Here is a 20,427-nt window from a genome sequence, read left to right on the forward strand (position 1 = left end):
GGAGGCCGGCTGGGAGGAGTCAGTGTGCTCTGGTGAGTCCAGCAGGCCCCTGCAGGAGCCTTCAGGTGTCTGCTTCTGGATCTGAGCAGCCTGGGCCACAGCGCCCTGTCTCCAGGCAGTGCAGGAGGTCAGCTGTGCACCAGAGGCCACCTGGGAAGAGGCAGCTTGCACTGGTGAGTCCAGCATTGATAAGACCAACTAACACCAGTGAGAACTAGATGGCAAAAGGCAAACGCAGGAACGTCACTAACAGAAATCAAGGCAATATGGCAGAATCTGAACCCAATTCTCCTTTAACAAAATGTCCTGGATACCCCATCACACCAGTAAAACAAGATTTGGATTTAAAATCACTGGTCATGATGCTGGTAAAGGAACACATAAAGGACATACTTAAAGAAATTCAGGAGAAAATGGATCAAAAGTTAGAAGCCCTTACAAGGGAAACACAAAAATCATTGAAAGAAATTCAGGAGAATACAAAAGCCAATAAGGAAACGCAAAAATCACTTAAAGAAATACAGGAAAATTTTGGTCAACAGGCTGAGGTCATGAAAGAGGAAACACAAAAATCTTTTAAAGAATTACAGGAAAACACAAACAAGCATGTGAAGGAGCTAAGCAAAACATCCAGGATCTAAAATCAGAAGTAGAAACAACTAAGAAAACTCAAAGGGAGGGAGACAACTTTCACAGGTTTCAGAGGTCCTGGTACCAATACTATGGAGTTGCAAACCACTTCAACTTCTTCAGCCATTCCCCTAAATCCTCCATTGGGGTGCCCAAGCTAAGTCTGATGGTTGTCTGCAAGCATCTGCATCTGTATCAGTAAGGGTTTGGCAAAGCTTCTTAGGTAACAGCTATATCAGGCTCCTGTTAGAAAGCACTTATTGGCATCAACAATAGTGACTTTTTAAACAAAGTATGCAAAAGGACTTAATGACATTTGATAGTGAATGCCAAGTAAATCAAAAGGAGGGAAGAACAGGTGAAAACACACCTGATATTAATGAATTTGGTGGTTTAGGAGGACCTTGTACTCAGACAGCAAGTCATGAAGAATACTTAGAGATCTTCAAAAGCTTCAAACTCAAAAAGGGCTCAATTGCTCTGGTTTCCGAAGGCATATTTAAAAATGCCTTGAAGTGCATAAATGGGTACACCAAACCGTGTGTAGGCTGTTATCCTGAGGCTACTGTATCTGCCTTTGGATTATTGACCAACTACCATAAACACATCTTCATGTAGTCACTCGCAATCTGAATCCATCATTAGATTGAGAATGACTACATGAAGAAGATAGGTAAAACCAATTATTTAACATTTTCATCTCACAGTCTCAATCATGGGAAAGCCTGAAGTCAAATAGAAAATCAAAGCCACTGGGTTTAATCACTACTTCCCACAGCCATTTTATCACTATAACCCATGAGCAGAATGAATTTAACACCAACAAACAATTTCCTAAAAATTGCATATGAAAGTACTAGAGATGCTTATGTTTTGAATGTGGAATTTATTATGAAAGCAAGAAACAATCAGGATGTGTTTACAGGAAGCAATGGAAGATGTTCAGAGCTTAGCCAAAGCTGACAGATGAAGACCAGTCTTGTTTTCTTCCAGCTGGAACAGCAGATAAGACATCCATCTTAGTAGTACTACTCTGGGATTAAATTCAGGCTAGCCAAGAACTTAGTTCTATTATTCTCCATGGAAGTGTAATGCAGAATCAACTGTGGAAAAGCTGTTGAACTTACTCTTATTCTGACAGTTTCAAGGACAAATTATTGGCTAAAGCTCCCCTCGATAAGAGTTGTAACAACCTGAAACACACATAAAAAGGTAGAGCAGTGACCCTGGAGGCAAGTGGAGAAGAAAAGTACAACCTAGATTACATGGACTAGAAAACCAATTGACTTCAGACTCTTTTGGGTTATATCAGACAATAAATCCAGATAGAATTTAGGGAACTTGTACCATCATCCCAGGGGTTAACCTATTTCTAGGTCTCTAAAACCTATCTTAGAGCAAGATGAACTAGCAATTCAAGTTTTGCCTTTTCCATTCTTGCTATAAGCAACACTTCCTTGATACTCACTGGGTAAATGAGTTTGTTAAAATCTCAGGATAAATTATGCATTAAAGATAATATGGACAGACACAGGAATGACAGCACTTTTTAAGTGTTTATGATAAAAGTCCCCCAAGTGACAGATTTACACTCTAATGACATGAATAAAAGAGAAGAAAAATCTGATAGATAATGGGAGTATAGTTTCTGCAGACTCATATAACCTGAATACTTAATAGACCTGGAGCAGCCTGACTCATCCTCAAGGTAGCCCGGGTTCCCAGTAAGTGTATTACATAAATTAATGGAATTGAAAGTGTGGGGGAACTGTCTATCACTTTGAAAGGAACACATAAATGAATTGAAAAAACATGACTCAGGAGTGGGGATGGGGAGGTTCAGGCAGTCTTTGAGTATACTCTGAGTATAACTCTATTGTCACTTACTTGCACTGTGTATGTTCAGATCTCTCTTTAAAGTAGAAGTCAGAGGGAAACTTCCCTGGTCACAGAAAGAACCAGTGAAGTCATCCATGTCCAGGGGCCAGACCATGGCACCTCCTAATTTGTTGTCCTTGAGCCACTGAGCCTGTTGAAAAGGACACGAGTCTCTTGATTTCCTGGGAATTGGGTTACACCCTCAGCACATTCAATGGTCTAAGCTTACCTTTATCTTGAAGCTCCTGACATTATCATAGCCAACCCACTTATTGCCATGATAAGCATATGGAACTTCCTGTGTGGCATCCCAGCTCTCAGTGGCTCCAACATTCAGAAATGAACAAATCTGTAAACAAACAGTTTCAGATCTTTAAAATAGTAGTAATAAGAAGGAAAGTTACCATTTCTCCATGCAGTTGTGGTGTTTTCTGCATTTTCTAAAGTGGATTTTATTAGTCTTCCAGTAAAGAGATATTTTCTTGAATTTACTGTTCCTACAGGACACATCTAGGCCTTTCCCCAGACTAGGGAAGTGATCTAACTTGTGGTGCATCACTAGTTTCCATTTTTACTTTTTGAATTTTTGTCCATTTCATAGCTAATGCAGGTTTAAAACTGACAATTCTTCAGTACCTGCCTCCTAAAAGTTGATATTCTAGGTATTAGTCATGGGGGGGGGGGTTCACAGTATTCTTCATACCTTATACTACCAGACTGTGATTTCATCTACCCATACATAGTTCTGGACATTGAACCTGAGGACAAGAATATCATAAAACACAAAGGAATATTAATACTTGAGTTATTTTTAAAATGATCATATGTTGCCTTCATATTTGTATTGTAGATTTAGAATACACCCTAACAGAAAATAAATGCCCTATAGTGATATTTATGGATATTAGGTTTTGGTCTATTGTATCAACTTATATATTCAAAAGTACCTCTTATTAATTATATGAAAGTATACTATAAAGTTCAAGTATGTAGCACTTGATATATTGTATCTACTTAGGGAGAATACATACTAGATAAAATGGACATACACTTGCAGATGATTCTGTTCTCAAACAGAGAAATTGACCTACAGTTCACTGAGCACACTATCTCCAATATACTGACCTCATAGTAAGCCCAGAGTCCTGTTTCACCCGTGTAATGCCCTGGTGGGCCAGCACTAATAGTAGGAGCACCAATTCCAGTGTTAGAGGGATCACTGAGCATAAAGGTGTGCCCATATGCCGGAAATCCCACAATGAGCTTCTCAGGAGCTGCTCCATTTTCCTTCCAGTAGGTAATGATTGAATCCTGTAGCGATACAAAGTAAAATTATTGCTGGATCATGTGGTGATCTGTATTTGTGTAGGTTAGTTCCCAGCTCTTATATTTCAAATTGTGTGATGCTACAGCTAATAAATTAAATCTGTTTTCCAAAATAAATTATATAGTTACAGTGTTTCAGATATATTCAATAGCATTGGGCCATGCATTAATCTCTCAGTTCCACTTGAACCTGTTGATATCTTACCACATTGAGATAGGCACTATTTCCAGTGTCAGTTGGAGATTTATAGAGGGGACTATTTTCTCCAGTATAGCCATTCTTGGAATCATGGAGATTGTATGTCATGACCTGAATATAGTCAAGAGACCTGGAGTAAAGGAAAGGACTTAGAATCAATGTTTTGGTTATATTTCTTCAAGTTTATCCTTGTATTCTTCCCTAATACTCATCCTAATATATGTATCATTCCCCTCAACCCCTCCCCCCATGTACTCCTGTTCAGTTCTCTGATTTCACTTGCTCTTCATCTATGGGTTCTAAAAAATATGTATGGGTAAAGTTATTCTTTACCACTAAAAAGAACAAAAATAAATCAAAAGTATAATAGAACATCAGTGAAATGAAACATTTAGGAGTAAGATTGTTAAAGTATTTAAATAAGCATGGGGATCTGGGGAGACTAGTGGATCAAGAATGACTTAGAAAGAAATAAAGGATATAGAAAAGAGAATTAATTAAATATACTTTCTCATCAGTTAAATAGAATATAATATTCATAATATACTTGAATACAATTAATCTGCATGGGCAATAATACTGCTGTAAAAAGACAGGCACTATTAAATGAATATATCAGTGTCAGGCATCTTACAATTCTAACATATTATTTTTCTGCAGTCATAAGATACACTGAAAGCAATCCAGCATATTATAAATGCTCTAGCAGGTTCACCATAACTTGATGTGACAACCATACTGCTGAACACAATGCACATTAGCTGTAGACCTAGAGAAATCAACCTGAGACTAACAGTGAAATATCTCTTCCTACAGGATGCCTACTTCTTGACATATATGTAAGGTAGGCTTCTGGGGTAAAAAGACACAAATGGATATACCCAGTGATAGCTCCTGAATGCTACAATATTAATATACTATACAAGTTATTCACTAAAGACATGATCATTATAGAGGTAATAACCTGCTTTCTGATTGTATGTGAGGCGTAACATTGAGTATATTTTATATCTGTCACAGTAAATCTGGCCAAATATTCATGCCTTGGAATCTCAAAGGCCCAACATGGAACCAACATTTGTTGTTTTGCTAGATTGTCATAGCATTAAACTGCTATTCAAACGTGAGTTTATTTCCATAGATATAAGATGCTTTCAAGATTTTTGTTCCAGAATATCTGCTTTTTTGGAAGAAAAGTTCTTAATTCATACACTCATTATTAGTTAAGGTACAAAATCTTAAGTCAGTCTGTGTTCTCAGCTATAGACAGACATTTCTACTAACATTCCTCATGTTCAAGGTTCAAAGAATATGAAAAAGAGGGTTTAGAAATAATTTATTGCTGCTTAAGAAATGAAGGAAAATGGTGAAATACTGATTTCTTCACCAGGTATGGCTGTTGAAACATTATCTTATAGGAGCTGGTGTTATGTGCACAATACCTATAGGATATCAAGTCTCATGAAACTGCAGCATTTTGTGCAGGAAGTTGCATTCCCAAGCCTAACATATTGTGAAGAAGTTATTACTTAATGGCTGCAAAGTGAAAAATATTCAACTCTGTTAGGAATGTGGTCATTGTTAGGTGTTTGGATTTCACTGTTTGAGCCCATAGCCATGCATGAATTGACTTTAGAATTTGTGTAAGGAGATATTAACATCATTAAAAACTAAAAGCAGAACACCTCTAATTCAGAGGGATATAAGTTATAGCTATTAGGATAATTTAGACAGAAAGTTATTAGTGAATGTATATGATCAAAATAAATTGTATTAATGTAGGAAATATTTCTATAGATAAACACATTATAAGATCAATAAACATGTTATATTTATTTTGTAGAATGATTTTTCACACCTATGTAGTCAATCCACACCCATGACCATGCCTATAAACAATGCTTTGAAGAAACAAGTATCTCATGAATAAGTGAACTTAGCTTAAACTTCCACAGTAGTCATGAAGATGGATCCTCACTTACTGAGACAGTTCAGGGATCTTGTAACCAGACTGGATTGTGGGAATGACTCCAGCTACTGTGGCCGTGAGTAGCAGCCTTGGAATGTCTTTCTCAATGGATTCTTTCTCAAAAGCTTTTCGCATTTCCTACAAAAAGTACAATGAGCTCAAATAGCATTTCAGACATTTTTCTGATAAATACAAGACCTATAAAATTATCTCAGTGGACATTTACAAATTTTCTTTTACTTTATTTTGTGAATACCTCAAAAATCATTAAAATTGGTATTAATTTATGGTTACCTAATATGTATAGAAATTTAAAAAATAGTTTGTACCAATCTATGGCTAGAATATAGGCTCCAAAGTCTGGTCAGAGATGATTCTGAATCCAGTACTCTGTAAGTGACTCCTCTCTGAGCCTGTGTCCTCTTGCAATGGTACAAAGAGAAGATATCAATGCTCTGTGGCTAAACTAGCTCATAGGTTGTGTATCCTGCTTAGTCAAATATTGAAATGAGGTGGTAATATCTGAATAAGAGATCAATTTAGTGCCTGCCTATAATCCACAGTGACTCTAATCATGTCTTCAAATTCAGGTTTCATTCATAGCTGTATTGCTTGGGTGTGGAAGTCATTGTTGCAAATAATATGTGTATTTCTTGTGTTCATTTTCCTTCTCATTTTTTATCATATGTTTTGTGGGTAAAGCTTATTGCCATATTTCATTTTTGAGAAATGTGGGAAGAAGATATGAATGTGGGTGAGCATGGAGGTGGGAAGTATCTCAGAATAAACCAGAAAATATGTTAAAATGAAATTTTATCAAATGAAGAAAGAAAACAAAGCTCCACAATTTGCCCTGTTGTAAGAGGATTAAATGATGGGAGTGTTTTACTGGTCGAAGTCATGAGAAGATGAGTTATAGATCATTACAACTCTTAAGCATATCAGCTATAGAATGTAATTTCAAATTTTGTCTTGTTTAAATAAATCATTCCGAATTGTAAATATCAGTCAGAAGCATGATTTAGCTTACTATTCAGATTCTACTTCTATGAACATTATTAATCAAAAAAATACCTAGTCATTCAGTAGTAGTTAATATTAAATATTGTCAGAGCTTGGGTAAAAATCTATTGAATGCAGTGATACTGAAAGTAATTTGCTGGTTATTGTCTGGAACAGCAACCACCAAATTTTAATACATGTATAATGTTTTTTAATAATTTTAGTAGAAGTTAAATTTAAAATTTTTTAGTCTTTCTAGAGGACAGAAAGGACCTGTTCACTCAAATAAAAACCAGAGAAGCTAGTAAAGTTAAACGTACAGCTTCCCTCTAACATAGAATGAGACGTGTGGCCGCTCTTCTTGGAATGCCACCAATGATACAGTTTTACAACCCGGCTATCCTTTATTTTCTGATGAATCAAACTCTTCCTATATCTACTAGAATTTACTTTTCTCAAATCATTTTACCCATAAAACCTTGAGCATCACTTTTAGGCCATAAATCCCATCCTTATGTGTGATATAATTTCTTCATTACAACAGCCTAAGTGACTACTATATTATGTTATGTCATCCAGGCAATATTGACAACCACACAAATTTTGTTTACCTCAGTGAATCTCTAGAGCCACCAAAATCTTTGGCAGTTTTTCTGAGTAAACAGTACCCAGTTCTTGTGAAATTGTGTAGATGTGTTTTATAAGTAATCTCAATGCAAATATGTGTTAAATTGTTGTAATCCTGGGACTAAGTTAATTGTTATCTGAACATTTGTTTTCATTTTTTTTATGCCCAAATATGACCAAAGTAAAATGGTCTAGACCCAACTAAAGAAGTCCTGGCCCACAATTTTTCCAATAAATTTGGTCTGAACAGAGCTTCATTTTTACCTCACTTTGAATGTTTTTTCTCCCTATCTGCTGAAAGGTCTGCAAAGGAAGCACCACAAGACTTGCCTTATATTCTACTCATTTTTATTGGTGATCATCTATCTCTGATGCTAACTACAGTACAAGACATCAAATTAAATTTCATATCATGAAGTTTAACACAGTATACCAATCAATTTCTGTGGATAATAAAGTTAGAGTTGAAAATAGAATGTGGCTCCTCCTCATGGAATATTAAGTAAAGGGTGGATAAGAAGAAATACAATGAGCTTTCATAAATTGCAGTTAGAAGACAAATAGGCTTACAACAGATTTGTGATCAAGGAAAAATAATTATTTTAGGTCAGGTCCAAGAAAGGTATGCTCTATGCTACAGCAAGGCCATGCGAAAGTGTTGTTTTGAATTTTTAATGAGATTATAAAATGAAACACTTTTTTGACCTTACTATCTAAATCCTTCTGTAACTCCCCCTTTGTGTAACATATTATATATGAGGAAATCTTTTTCTTACATAGGAACTTTTGTCTAAAAAGCCATAAAAGGCTGGAAGCAAAATTAAAGTGAGTGTAGCTGTTCTCTACTTCATCAAGTGTGCACGTGTCTTTTTTGTGCCCAATTTTCTTTCTTTCTTTTTCTTTCTCTCTAGCTCAGGAAGAAAGAAAAAAACTCCAAGACTGTATCCTTGCCAGAAAGGGGCCCCTGACTCAGAAAATAAGGGCCCAAGTAATTAAGTTTCTTTCACTAAGTCGCTGATGCCTTAAGCAGAAGTTAATTGCCAGAATTTATCATATTTTGGCTCATGAGAGCCATGAGAATTAGTTGCTAGACTCATCAGCTTCTGGACCCCAGAACTAAATTTGAGATAATAGCAAGAGAATTAAATTGTCAGGTTTATGAGCTTTTTGTCCTAAGAATGGCAAAAAAAGTTAAACTGGTAGAAGCCATCAGTTTCTGGGCCCCACTGTAAGAGAGAGTTAAAACTAGAGGTCATCATTCTATGGCTTTCTTCTGATTCTGCATCCCACATCAGTACCTACTGATTTATTAGCAGTTAATATCACAAAAGGCCAAGTTTTGTCATATATTTTTAATCTTATGCATAATCCTTCATAGTACCTCCAAGGTCTCGCATGAGAATTATAGATCCTTAAATAAATATAAAGCTCTCACATGATCAGAACTTGATGCCTTTTTAAACTCACATGTTTTTCCAAGTCACTTCTGATAGATCTCTAGCTCTTTTTTGTGACAGATGCCTCTTTACCTAATTTAATGACAACAGTGTCCTCAGACTTAAAGCACGTTTATCTTACACACAAGAGATTTTTTATCCTTCTTCAAACCCAGTCAGGTACTCACAAATTTGAGTTTCTTTTGTATTCTGCTGTTTCATGCTAGTTATCAAGATGTTTCATTTGTTGCCTATATTACCTCATATGTGTGACTTAAAGAAGCAAACTATTCTGCATTGTTCCTTGGTGAAAATGTACCCACTAACCTGTGGATTATAAGGATTGAACTCTGCATGCAAACAACACAAGCAGTTGTGATATTAACTAGCTGTATGATCCTGGAAATGTTACTCAAACACTCTCTGTACATTAATGGTTTTGTCTGTAATATGAAGATCATTACACTGGATTCACTGTTTATAGGACATATGATGATGCACTTTTGTTATAAACACCATGGATAGTAATGTCTCACATGTTTGTCGAATACATGAATAGTAGGACTTTTACAGTGCTAAGAGTCTATAATTCTATATTTGTTTGGGTTTACAAGAATTTACAGTCCTTGAGATGGAGGGATTTAAATCTTTTAGGACCAAAGAATTTTTCCAATTGACACACCTGCACTAGGACACTGAAGAGATGTTTGTCCTTAGGAGGGCTTCCACGAGACCCAGGATACTGCCAGTCCATGTTGAGGCCATCAAACTTATACTGGCGAAGGAATTTGATGACTGACTTAATGAATGTCTGACGGTTCTGAGGAGTAGATACCATGGCACTGAACCTTATGTATATTGAAAGAAGTGAGTGTTAGGCTTCTATGACATGGACACATTGGGAACAAAACAGTTAACAACTGATTTTTGATTCCTTGTCTTTCATCAAAGTTTCCTGTTTCTCTCTCATTCTCCCTTTGCAATCACATCACCTATCTCATAATACCCTTTATATCCAGCCACATAGTAACTACTAACAAGTTTCGATGTCTGGAGGACATGAAATGCTTTAAGAAAAAGATTTTTTCAGTAGCTAAATATCTCTCAGATTATGCATCCTAAAATATTAGGCCAAATTTGAAATTATGATTGCCATATGTGTACCAGGAAAGAGTATTTGCAGTTTAATTTGAGGTGGTATTATAATTATTTACATGTTAACCCATTTATTCAATAAATTTTCTTCAATTCTCTTTTACAAAAGGTGAAGTAATTGACCTGTGTTCTTTAGCTCTAGCCTGCCTACAACCATAAAACCCAGTAGCCCATGTACATAGAACTTACGGGACAGATCCAAAGTTCCATCCTCCAATGGCCAGGAGAGTTTTTAAGTCAGTGTTCCTCAAAAATGACAGAAAAAAGGTATCAAAATGTTTGCCCTACATTACATAAATTATCAGTGCTTTTTAAAAATATATCTCATATTATTCAGTTTTATCTGACATAACATCACAATACAGAGGAAGTTTGTTTTCACTATTGAGTAATTTTTGTTAAGCTCTTCATTATCATCATTATCATAGTAGTTATTATGGAGCTGGATATAAAGGGTATTATGAGATAGGTGATGTGAGTGCAAAGGGAGAATGAGAGAAACAGGACACCTTGGTGAAAGACAAGGACTCAAAATTCAGTTGTTAACTGTTTTTGTTCCCAATGTGTCCTTTTAGAGCAGGCAACTTATATAGTAGTAAATTTGAGAAATGTTTATCAAGTAGTATAGGGACTGCATTTCTGTGCAAGTAAATTTGAACCATAGTTAGCTCACATTCTCCCTAGTACCAAAATTGACAAATATCTGGATCTTTATTATTTTCTCAATCCTCATCAGTAAAAACATATCAGCTCTCTTGGAAGTATACATCATCACTGAAATACCTGTTTTAACATATCAGATTCCATAGAAATTTATTAGCACTTTTGAGCAGACATTAAACTTTTAGGTTTCTTGCCCTTCCTCAGAGATTCAGTTTCTGTGATCTGTCATAGAAATACTGCTTTCAGTAATCAATTTAGTTTTGTTGAATGATATGCAAGGTACACTCTTAAATATAAGACCTTTTATATAACTCATTTGCAGTTGGAAATCATAGCTTAGATTCTTCCTAAATATAATGTTACTACTGAAGGAAGATATCATCTGAATATTCCAGAGCATTTGCATTCCTAAAGTACCTCTCCTGTCAATTGATGGAAATAAGTGCACAGTTTATTGTTAAATATAACAAAAACTTTTATAAAATTCATCAAATATTCATGAGCATTGATATTTACCTTCTAATCGCCCACAGTTAAAGCTTCCCAAAGTAATTAGCAAAGATTGTATTTATGTTGTTTTCCAAAAACAAACAAAAAACTGTGACAGAAAAAAGATGAACCACACTACTGATGTTTTCATCACTATGGTATCTTTTACACAGCCAGAACAGGTTGCAGTAAAAAAAAAAAAAAAGAATTGTGTACTTCTTTGCTGTTTAACATGTGACTTCTAAACCTTGAGTGACAAAAGTCCCACAGCACAAGGTTCCTAGCAAAACAATCTTTACACTAGTAATTCAAACAAGAGGTTGCAACCTAGGCTTACACCACAGACAAAAATAAACTGAAATTGGAGTGGGATGTAAACATATGAAGCTTCTAAATTATTAAAAGAACATGGAGAAATATCCATGCTATTTATTGGCCCATGAATATTTTTATTGTGTATCACAAACTTACAAGCTCCTATTGAAAAATTAAAATGGTTTTGTTGTTTTTTCACAAATAAAAATGGGGAAAGAAATAAACTGAATAGAGATAGGTTTAGATTTGTGAGACTGATTACAAAATATAATATTATAATTAAGTAATGCAAATTGTATAAATCAGTAATGGAATATCAAAAATATACCTCATTTTGACAAAAAGAAAAAAATTTGGAAGACTTTTTTCAAAGAAAATCACCTGTCCAACAGCTGAATTAAGGAAGCCTAATACCATGATTAAAGGATAAATTTAAATTTCAACTGCATTGGAATATCTTCTCATGTCTCATGGTAGCTTAATACTGTCAGATAAAACCTAATCAATGTCATCAAGTATATGAATAAAAAGGCTGTACACTGCTGATGTAAATATAACCAAGTTCAGTTACACAGGAAAGCATTGAGAAGACCCTTCAGAATGTTAGCACTGCCACATGATCAAAAAGACACTCTTTAGTTTATCTCCAAAGTACACATATTCATGATTTTTAAGAGGAGGCAGTATGTCAACAGTAATTGTAGCTTGATTCACAAATTCAACTTAAGTCACAGTAATTATAGAGAATTAGTTGAATAGACAATGTGGTGTGCTTTGCCTATATCCAGAAATACTTCTCAAACATCAAAAATATGAAAGTTGGGATTGGTTTTTTTGCAAACATATTTGTGAACCTGGTGGGTATGGTATTAAATGAAACAGGTGGAAGACGGACAGATAGAATGTGGTCTGAATTACAAATGATATCTATAATATTTGAACACACACAATGTGAAAAGAGTATGATGATTCTCACTGAGAGATAGGAACATAGCACACCAAAGGTCAAAGCACACCATAAACAGTAAGACTATTTTAAGAACTATATATAGAAAGGACCCTAACCACATACAAAATATGGGGTGAGGTAACATATATCCTAATAGGGTTGTGAGACATAGAGATTTATATGCAGAATTCAAGTCCATAAGTGATTAAAAATAAAAACATAATATAAATCTAATGAATACATTGATGGAATCATCATGTATTCTTTTTGATTCTGACATACATTTTAGGAAGCACTGATATTTAGCAACTATTGGCACACTGATAACAAACCAAATGTCTCTGTCCTTACCTGGCTTTCAGACCATTTAATGCTTCATAGTCAATCAAGTCCTGTTCACTTGTGTTGATGATCTCATTGTTCTGAATCCCAGCAAAGGCATAGATCAGGTGAGTACATAGACAGGGGTCAATATTACCAGGTTTGAAACTCCCTACTGTTGGCCTGTCCTTAGCCCAACTGGTATAGTAGCACATCAGCTGGTAGGAAAATCCTGTGGAAAGTTATCAGAGGAAAAGTGTTCTGATGTAGTTACTTGTGACCTTAGCTAAAACTTTTGCCTTTGTTATTTTATTTGTTGCATATCAGACACATGTTATTCAGGAAGAGATGAATGCTGTCAATATTTATTTTTGCTAATGTGTACAACCAACCAATGATTCAGTTGCAATTATAATAACAAATTCATAGTCAAAACTCGGGACAAATTTTGAGCTTCATGAAAAAATACAAGAGAAAAGCACCTGTAAAACCCAGAAGTTGTCAATTTAGTCTCAACTCATCTTTCTAGTGAAGCCAACAGAGAAAACTGATGCTATTCTACTACCCAAGAGGGAACTCTCCAGTCAATTTTCTCTTGCTATTTGAGTCCATATATAAAATGAAAATGGATCAGGATTAGCAGAAAATCTCATTAGAAATAATCAGGATTAAAGAATTTTTGTTGAAGAAAGGTTTGACCTAAAACTCACCCAGCTGTGTATTCAGAAGTATTGCCAGACCTAGAGAGAGGGAGAGAGAACACATTTACTGCTCTGGATTAATTGGTCCAACCACAGCAATTGGTATAGCAGAAAATTCGTAACCTTTCTAGACCATCTTACTAACTGTAGATCGTTACCTCACACAACGGAATTGAATTTGGAAAAAATACTGCTTCACCCATGTGGGGACCCAAAGTTATCATGTCTTTCATACTACTATTTACACAGTAGTCCAACTTATCAATATTTCATGTTTCACACTCCATGTCCTAATTGTTTTTTAACATTAAGTCTACTATAACTACAAGAATTTATGACTGAAATTATTCATAATTTCACCTAATTAATTGTCATAAATTTATGAATCTTAGTTCCAAGAGCTGTAATGAATCAACTGATATTGCCGATGCAACATCTGAAGCACAGAAATGAGTAGCTCCTGGAGCTTTTTTAATGTTTGAAAGCATCTATCAAAGGGAGTTGACAGCTGAGATGGCTGTTAGACATCACCAGTGGCTGGAGTTTGAACTGGTGTCTTTTAGAATCCACAGTCAGTTCTCTTACTTGCTGAGCCAACACTCTAGCCACTCGGGAGGGAGGATAAAGCAAACACAAGTTGGGGGGAGGGGGGAGGGAAAGTGGAAGGGGTGGGCAAGTGGGAGCAGTGGGGAACATGATCTAGTATTGGGTGAGGGAAAAGGACTGAAGCCCTGAGGGCCAGCAGAAAGAAGGGAAACAAGCAACCTCAGGAGATAGGCGGTTGGGGGACCATCCAGAATGAACCAGAGTCCTGGGAGGTTAGAGACTCCTAGGACACATAGGGAGGGACCATAGATGAAATGTCTGAGAGTAGGGCAAGGGAACATACAAAGCCCATCTCCAACAGGAAGATAGGGCATCAAATGAGGGAGAGAGGGACCATCCCACAGTCACAACTCTGACCCATAATTGTTCCTGTCTGAAAGAATTACAGGGTTGAAAATGGAGAGGAGCCCGAGGAAAGAAGTTCCAGCGACAGGCCCAGTGTGTGTGTGTGTGTGTGTGTGTGTGTGTGTGAGGGAGAGAGAGAGAGAGAGAGAGAGAGAGAGAGAGAGAGAGAGAGAGAGCATGCGTGCTCATGCATGCATGTACGCTCCAGCTCAATGGAAGGTCCCAAGGTCTGACACTATTACTGAGGCTATGGAGTGCTCACACAAAGGGACCTGGCTTGACCACACTCCAGAAGACCCGACAAGCAGCTGAAAGTATCCGATGCAGATATTTGCACCCAAAGAATGAATAGAAGCAGCTGATCCCTGTTCTTGAACTAGGGAAGCGTGAAAGAAGCTGAGGAGAAGGGTGATCCTGTAAGAGAACTAGCAGTCTCAATTAATCTGGACCCATGAGATCCCTCAAACACTGGACCACTGAACAGGCAGCATATACCAGCTGACATGATGCCCTCAACCCAATACAGTAGAGGACTGCTGGGACTGTGTTCATTCAGAGATGATGCACCTAACCCTCAAAAGACTGGAGGCTCTAGAGAGTTTAGAGGTCATCTGGGGTTGTGGGTAGGGACATCCACGTAGAGACAGGGGACTGGCGAGGAGATATGGGATGTGGAACAGTTGGAGTGTGCATGGGGAGGGGGATAAAATATGGAGTGTAAAAAAACTAAATTAAATTAAAAAGTGGTTGCCAGAGAAAATATAATCACTCCAGATACCATTTTAGACTATCAGTGGGTAGTTTAAGATGAAAATCTCATCTGATGATGGCTTTTTATTTTCTTTTTTTGTTTCTGTATGTGTCTGTACATATTGTTGTTGTTGTTGGTGGTGGTGGTGGTGGTGGTGGTAGTGGTGGTGGTGTTTTTGTTGTTATTGGTGGTGGTGGTGGTGGTGGTGGTGGTGTGCATGGGTGTGCATTTTGATTGTGTCTCATTAGTAGCCCAAATCTAGCTTTCTATTGGAAAACCTGATTGTATCATTTAAGTGGTGAGTTTTAGGTGTGAATGATCATCATGAATTTACAATTCCTCTAATCTGATTCTTTTACAAATTGAGATTCAAGTTATTTGAATAACTTTCTGAATCTGTAAAATGTTTTTAAATTGCAGATGTACAGAAAATAGTAAGCTTTCGACAACTTGGCTTAAATCAGTGAGTAATTCTAACTATTCAGATAAGTATATGTTTATTTAAGACAGATGTATGTCTTAGAGAAAAAGGATAATGGAGGATAAATGTCAAATGATTCTGAGCAGAGAAGAGGCAAGTAATGTTGCTAGCTCTATCTCATATTCTAGTGATTTCCATCCCTTAATTATGTTCCAAGAGAGCAATCAGAATAAAGTCACAGAATTGCATTTTCAGTAAAGAGGTTTAGCAAAAGTTGTGGAATAATGAATAGCTGGATAATAGACAAACAGCAAAGAATGCTTGAATGAAGTTGAGTCTTTAATTCCATGTCTGTGGCATAATGTAGGCATAAGTGTTCTCCCAGAAGATGGACTTATGAGAGCTAGAAAAGTCCTGAATAAAATGACACAATTTGAAATAATAAATGAAGAATTTGAAAGCATAATTTTGTAGAGTTAAAACTGTTCTCTCAGGCAAGACTAAGTCTCTATGTCTGATTTTCAACTTACCTGTGACAAAAATGAGCTTCCCCATGATGTCTTCAGGACTGCTACAGAATGCTTCATTCAGTTGACTTTTTATATCATTTCAGACCCTGATTATTCCAAAATTTTCAACATTTTTTAACCAGAATATGTGTGTGGCTAGTTATTAAGCCTACAGGTACTTACTGTTGACTTATCTCCTTTAGTAACTGACCAACACCTTTATGTCCCTGTATAAGTAAAAGTGATCTGTCTCCTATGAGTGGGTGAAAACTGAAACCCTATGTAATAATTCATTTTAAGCAATTTTGGCATTTCCCAGAAGTATATATTCTTTTCAGATATAGTAATTCATTTGTATTAGGCAGGCTTCCCATCTGATTAAATTTGTATTCAATTGTAATAAAATGATTAAGTAGAAGATTTAGCAATTGTCAAACAATTTACTATCTTCAGTCTTTCACAGGAAAGTCTTAAGGCACGTGCCTGAATAACTTTATATTTTTCATGGCCACTTTCTAAATATTGTTTCAACTCTTGTTCTGTAGAAAGGTTTTTAGGTAAGGTTACTCGACATTTATTTCTCAAAGAATAAATGTACCCAAACATATTTCTTTTCTAGTTCAGCAGCACACTCTAGTCTTCTATATGTATGCTGATATAAAAATAGAGAAACCATTCCCAGTCACCAATACTCAAAGATTATTATGGCTAAATTTCTCCATTCCTTAAATATCTATCATATAGCTTTCATATTCTGTGTTTAGAATTCATTCCAATTTACACTTCCAAATTCTATATGATACTAGCATATAATATTAAATTTCAAGTTAAACAAAATTGTGGACTTACTAATTCAAGATGGCACACACAGTCCATTGTAAATTTCTATCCCAATCCCAATAATATTAATTCTTGAAACTCAAGAATAGATCACTTATTTATCTTTAATTGATATCAACTTCCTCTTAATTCCTGTAGAAATTCCAGAGCATATCATCTATATTTTCTATATGGTATTGACATGGGATTATACACTATACTATGTTGATGAAAATTTATATTTTTCATTGTACATAAGCACCTTAGCCTATAGAGAAAATATCTCATTTGTATATGGATGTGGTTCCTTTCAATAATAAATTTGATGGCCTATGTCTTAGTCAAGAAACAGGAGGTGGGGCATCTGGGAGGCATAAAAGATTCTAGGTTAGTACCAGGCACTAGATATTTGCTATGATGATGGAACAATGAAAAGAGTACACAGGTATCTGACACAGGTTACCATCCACGTAGCATAATATAGGTTAGAATAAAGGGTAATTTTATGTTATATCTAATCAGAGAAGAGCCAAGCTATATGGACAAGGTATTCATACATATATTTTGAGCTTGATTCTAATTTGTGGGAGCATGGAATTAGCAGGAAGAACGAGTATACCAAACTTCTACAGTGTAAGAATCCTTAGCCAGTGGTGCATGCCTTTAATGCTAGCACTTGGGAGTCAGAGGCAGGCAGATTTCTGAGTTCTACAGAGTGAGTTCCAGGACAGCCAGGGCTATACAGAGAAACGCCATCTCAAAAAAAAAAAAAAAAAAAAAAAAAAAAAGAAAAGAAAAGAATTATGAGTCCAAAAAGTTATTTATGCCTGTTTAATAAGTTTGCGTGTTCGATGCATGTATTTATTCTCAGATGAATAATCCTTTTTAGTTTGAGTACCATTTATAATACTCGACAACATTTAGTAGATGTTTTTGGAAGAATGATTTACTTAAATGTTATAATAACACATTGTAAAAGCAGTTATTAGGTACTTGGTTGGCATGAAAAGTTCATGTTACTCCATTAGTACCATATCTTTTGTTCTGATAAAGTAGATACCTAGTAAAATACCACAGAGGTAAGCTATGGATCGTTTGACTTAATGCTCTAGACTATCAATCTTTATACATGGAATTTAGGGACAAAGTCCTATTGGGTCATCCTACTGACTATTGGACATTACATCCCCTAGAAACTTTACAGCTTTAAGAGATATGGACCTTTAAGACATAATGCCATTCAAACTCCTCTACAGTGATTAGGAAAATCTGGCAATGTCCTCATGTTCCACCTGTTGTGTCTTAATTGCTACAAAATTTGAAATCTGTTACCTCTGCAAGTAATACTGAATGAATTTATTCACAAGGTCCTTTAATCAGATAGCATACATATAGTAGCCTCAGTTCCCAGAGCTGCAATAAACCAAGCCTTACCCCAGTCAAGACAGCATCTATAACATGCCATTCAGTGACTTTTGAAGTTGATCATTGTTTGCATTGAACTATCTAGAGACTCTGCTGCAGATATAATTTTTTTTTGGTTTGAGAAGTCATTTTTAGCAGCAAAGGAACAGTTTAGTATTGAAGAAGTTTTCTCTTTGTGTTGATCTTCTTTTTAAATCAGGGTACTTATTATGTAAGCATGGATGGATTTCCATTGGAGAGAGTTCTGACTATAGCTCTTTGGTGCTAACATTCTGGATTTGAAACATTATTTCATTAGAGCACCTCTACTGTGAACCTTTTAAACACTGCTTTAGTCTTGTCTGAAATGAGTTTATAAAGCTGAAAAATTGTAAAGGGCACAGATTTCAAATCATAAAACAAATCATAAGTTTTCAACAACTTCATTGAAAACACCTAAATCTAGTTCTATAAATAACTTATTGCTTCTTCATATGTCAATTTAAGTCTTCAATGGAAAAGTACAATAAAGTATAAATATAAAGTTATTCTGAAAGGAGAAGGGCAAAAAATCCTTGGAGAGTTCTATCTCAGAATCTATTGATGCCTGTCTCTGAAAAAGTTGTGCTAGAACAGTAACATCAAAATAAACAGAATAACAATTCTAGGCAGGTGGTACAGCAAGAGGAGTAGGGTAATGAATGAGAGGGAAAGGAAGAGCAAAACAAGCCTTGAAGGAAGGTGAGACATTACTATTATGGCTGTGGTATCAATGAAGGAAGATATATTTTCTCAGCCCATGGACTTATGAAAGCTAGGGAAGGACTGAATAAGGAAAGAAAATTCACAATTGCAAAAAATGGAAATGCATAGAATTGCAGTGTCCAAATGGCTACCTTGTCAGATCCTGTGGGGAAAAAGTCAGGCAAGACTGAAGTTCTTTATCTCATCATCAGCTTACCTGTGGCAAGAATGAGCTTAGCCATCTTGTCTTCAAGATTTCTCTGGAGATCTCCTGCTGGCTTTTTATACTTTGAGACCATGGTTTTTGTAATGCTTTGAATTCGGAGCAGGAACTCTTTGTGGGTAATCTTTTAAGTCATAACTTTGTACTGTTGTATAAGCTCCCTTATTACATAACTAGCACCTTTTATCACCTGTTCAGACAAAGTAGCTATGTGTCTAAGAAGTGAGTATAAATGTATCAGTATTTCAGCTAAGATTACCTTGCCAGTTCCCAGGAACTCAGCATCTCTTTGGGTATTGGAATTAATACTTATTGTGTATATTTTATACTTAAGCAACTCTCATTCTTATGGAAGAGTAAACAAGGTTTTTCCATGGAAGTCATTGTACTTCATTCATTTACCTTCATCCTGTAATTTTCTGGACATTGTTACAGCATTTTATTTCAGGAGGAATTTATGAGACAAATCCTGTAGTATCTCATATCTCCAAGTACTCCTTAGTCCTTCCATTCTGTTTTTTGACATACAGAGTAAGGAAAACTATTCTGTCTTGCTACTACATAAAGATGATATTAAAATGGCAATTTTATACCAATGTCAGCCACATAAATAGTTTTAGAATTTTATGTTAAGAATTGATTCCAATTTTCTCTTTCCAAACACTATGTGATATTCACAAGGTTTATTACATTTTTATTTCTACAAAATTATTTGCAATCTCCATTAAAAATACCCTTTACATGCCACTCTTCAAGCTCTCTTGTCTGCCATGATTTTCAATAGAACCAATTCTTCAAAGTCCAGATCAGAACCTCTCTTTATGACTGAACAATATTCTCTTCTTCATAATCCCTGTAGACATTCTATCACATTTTTCCATCCTTCTTTTTTTACAGAGTGACATGGTGATACACAGCACTCAGGTTATGGGCAAAGTATATTTC

General features: G+C 35.7%; 1 protein-coding gene across 1 annotated transcript; it reads right to left on the reverse strand.

The window, feature by feature from the left end:
- Positions 1-1,791: 1,791 nt before the first annotated feature.
- LOC127682142 (chitinase-like protein 4) lies at positions 1,792-19,501 on the reverse strand. Its single transcript, XM_052178539.1, has 11 exons — positions 19,477-19,501; positions 13,670-13,699; positions 12,990-13,191; positions 10,412-10,468; positions 9,750-9,915; positions 6,016-6,140; positions 4,040-4,163; positions 3,634-3,819; positions 2,738-2,857; positions 2,518-2,659; positions 1,792-1,823 (listed from the first exon to the last, which is right to left on the reverse strand). The coding sequence occupies exons 1-11, from the start codon at positions 19,499-19,501 to the stop codon at positions 1,792-1,794; spliced, it is 1,209 nt and encodes a 402-aa protein (XP_052034499.1).
- Between the last annotated feature and the right edge of the window lie 926 nt (positions 19,502-20,427).

This window comes from Apodemus sylvaticus, chromosome 4 (assembly GCF_947179515.1).
Source record: "Apodemus sylvaticus chromosome 4, mApoSyl1.1, whole genome shotgun sequence".
Classification (NCBI taxonomy): domain Eukaryota; kingdom Metazoa; phylum Chordata; class Mammalia; order Rodentia; family Muridae; genus Apodemus; species Apodemus sylvaticus.

What these genes read in the sequence shown, in the direction of transcription:
- LOC127682142 (XM_052178539.1), bottom strand. Translation starts at nt 19,501, where the DNA reads ATGGCTAAGCTCATTCTTGCCACAG. An exon ending in ATAGTGCCTATCTCAATGTG is followed by an intron (nt 3,820 to 4,039) that starts GTAAGATATCAA and finishes GTATCGCTACAG; the next exon opens with GATTCAATCATTACCTACTG. An exon ending in TCAGGAGCTTCAAGATAAAG is followed by an intron (nt 2,660 to 2,737) that starts GTAAGCTTAGAC and finishes CCTTTTCAACAG; the next exon opens with GCTCAGTGGCTCAAGGACAA.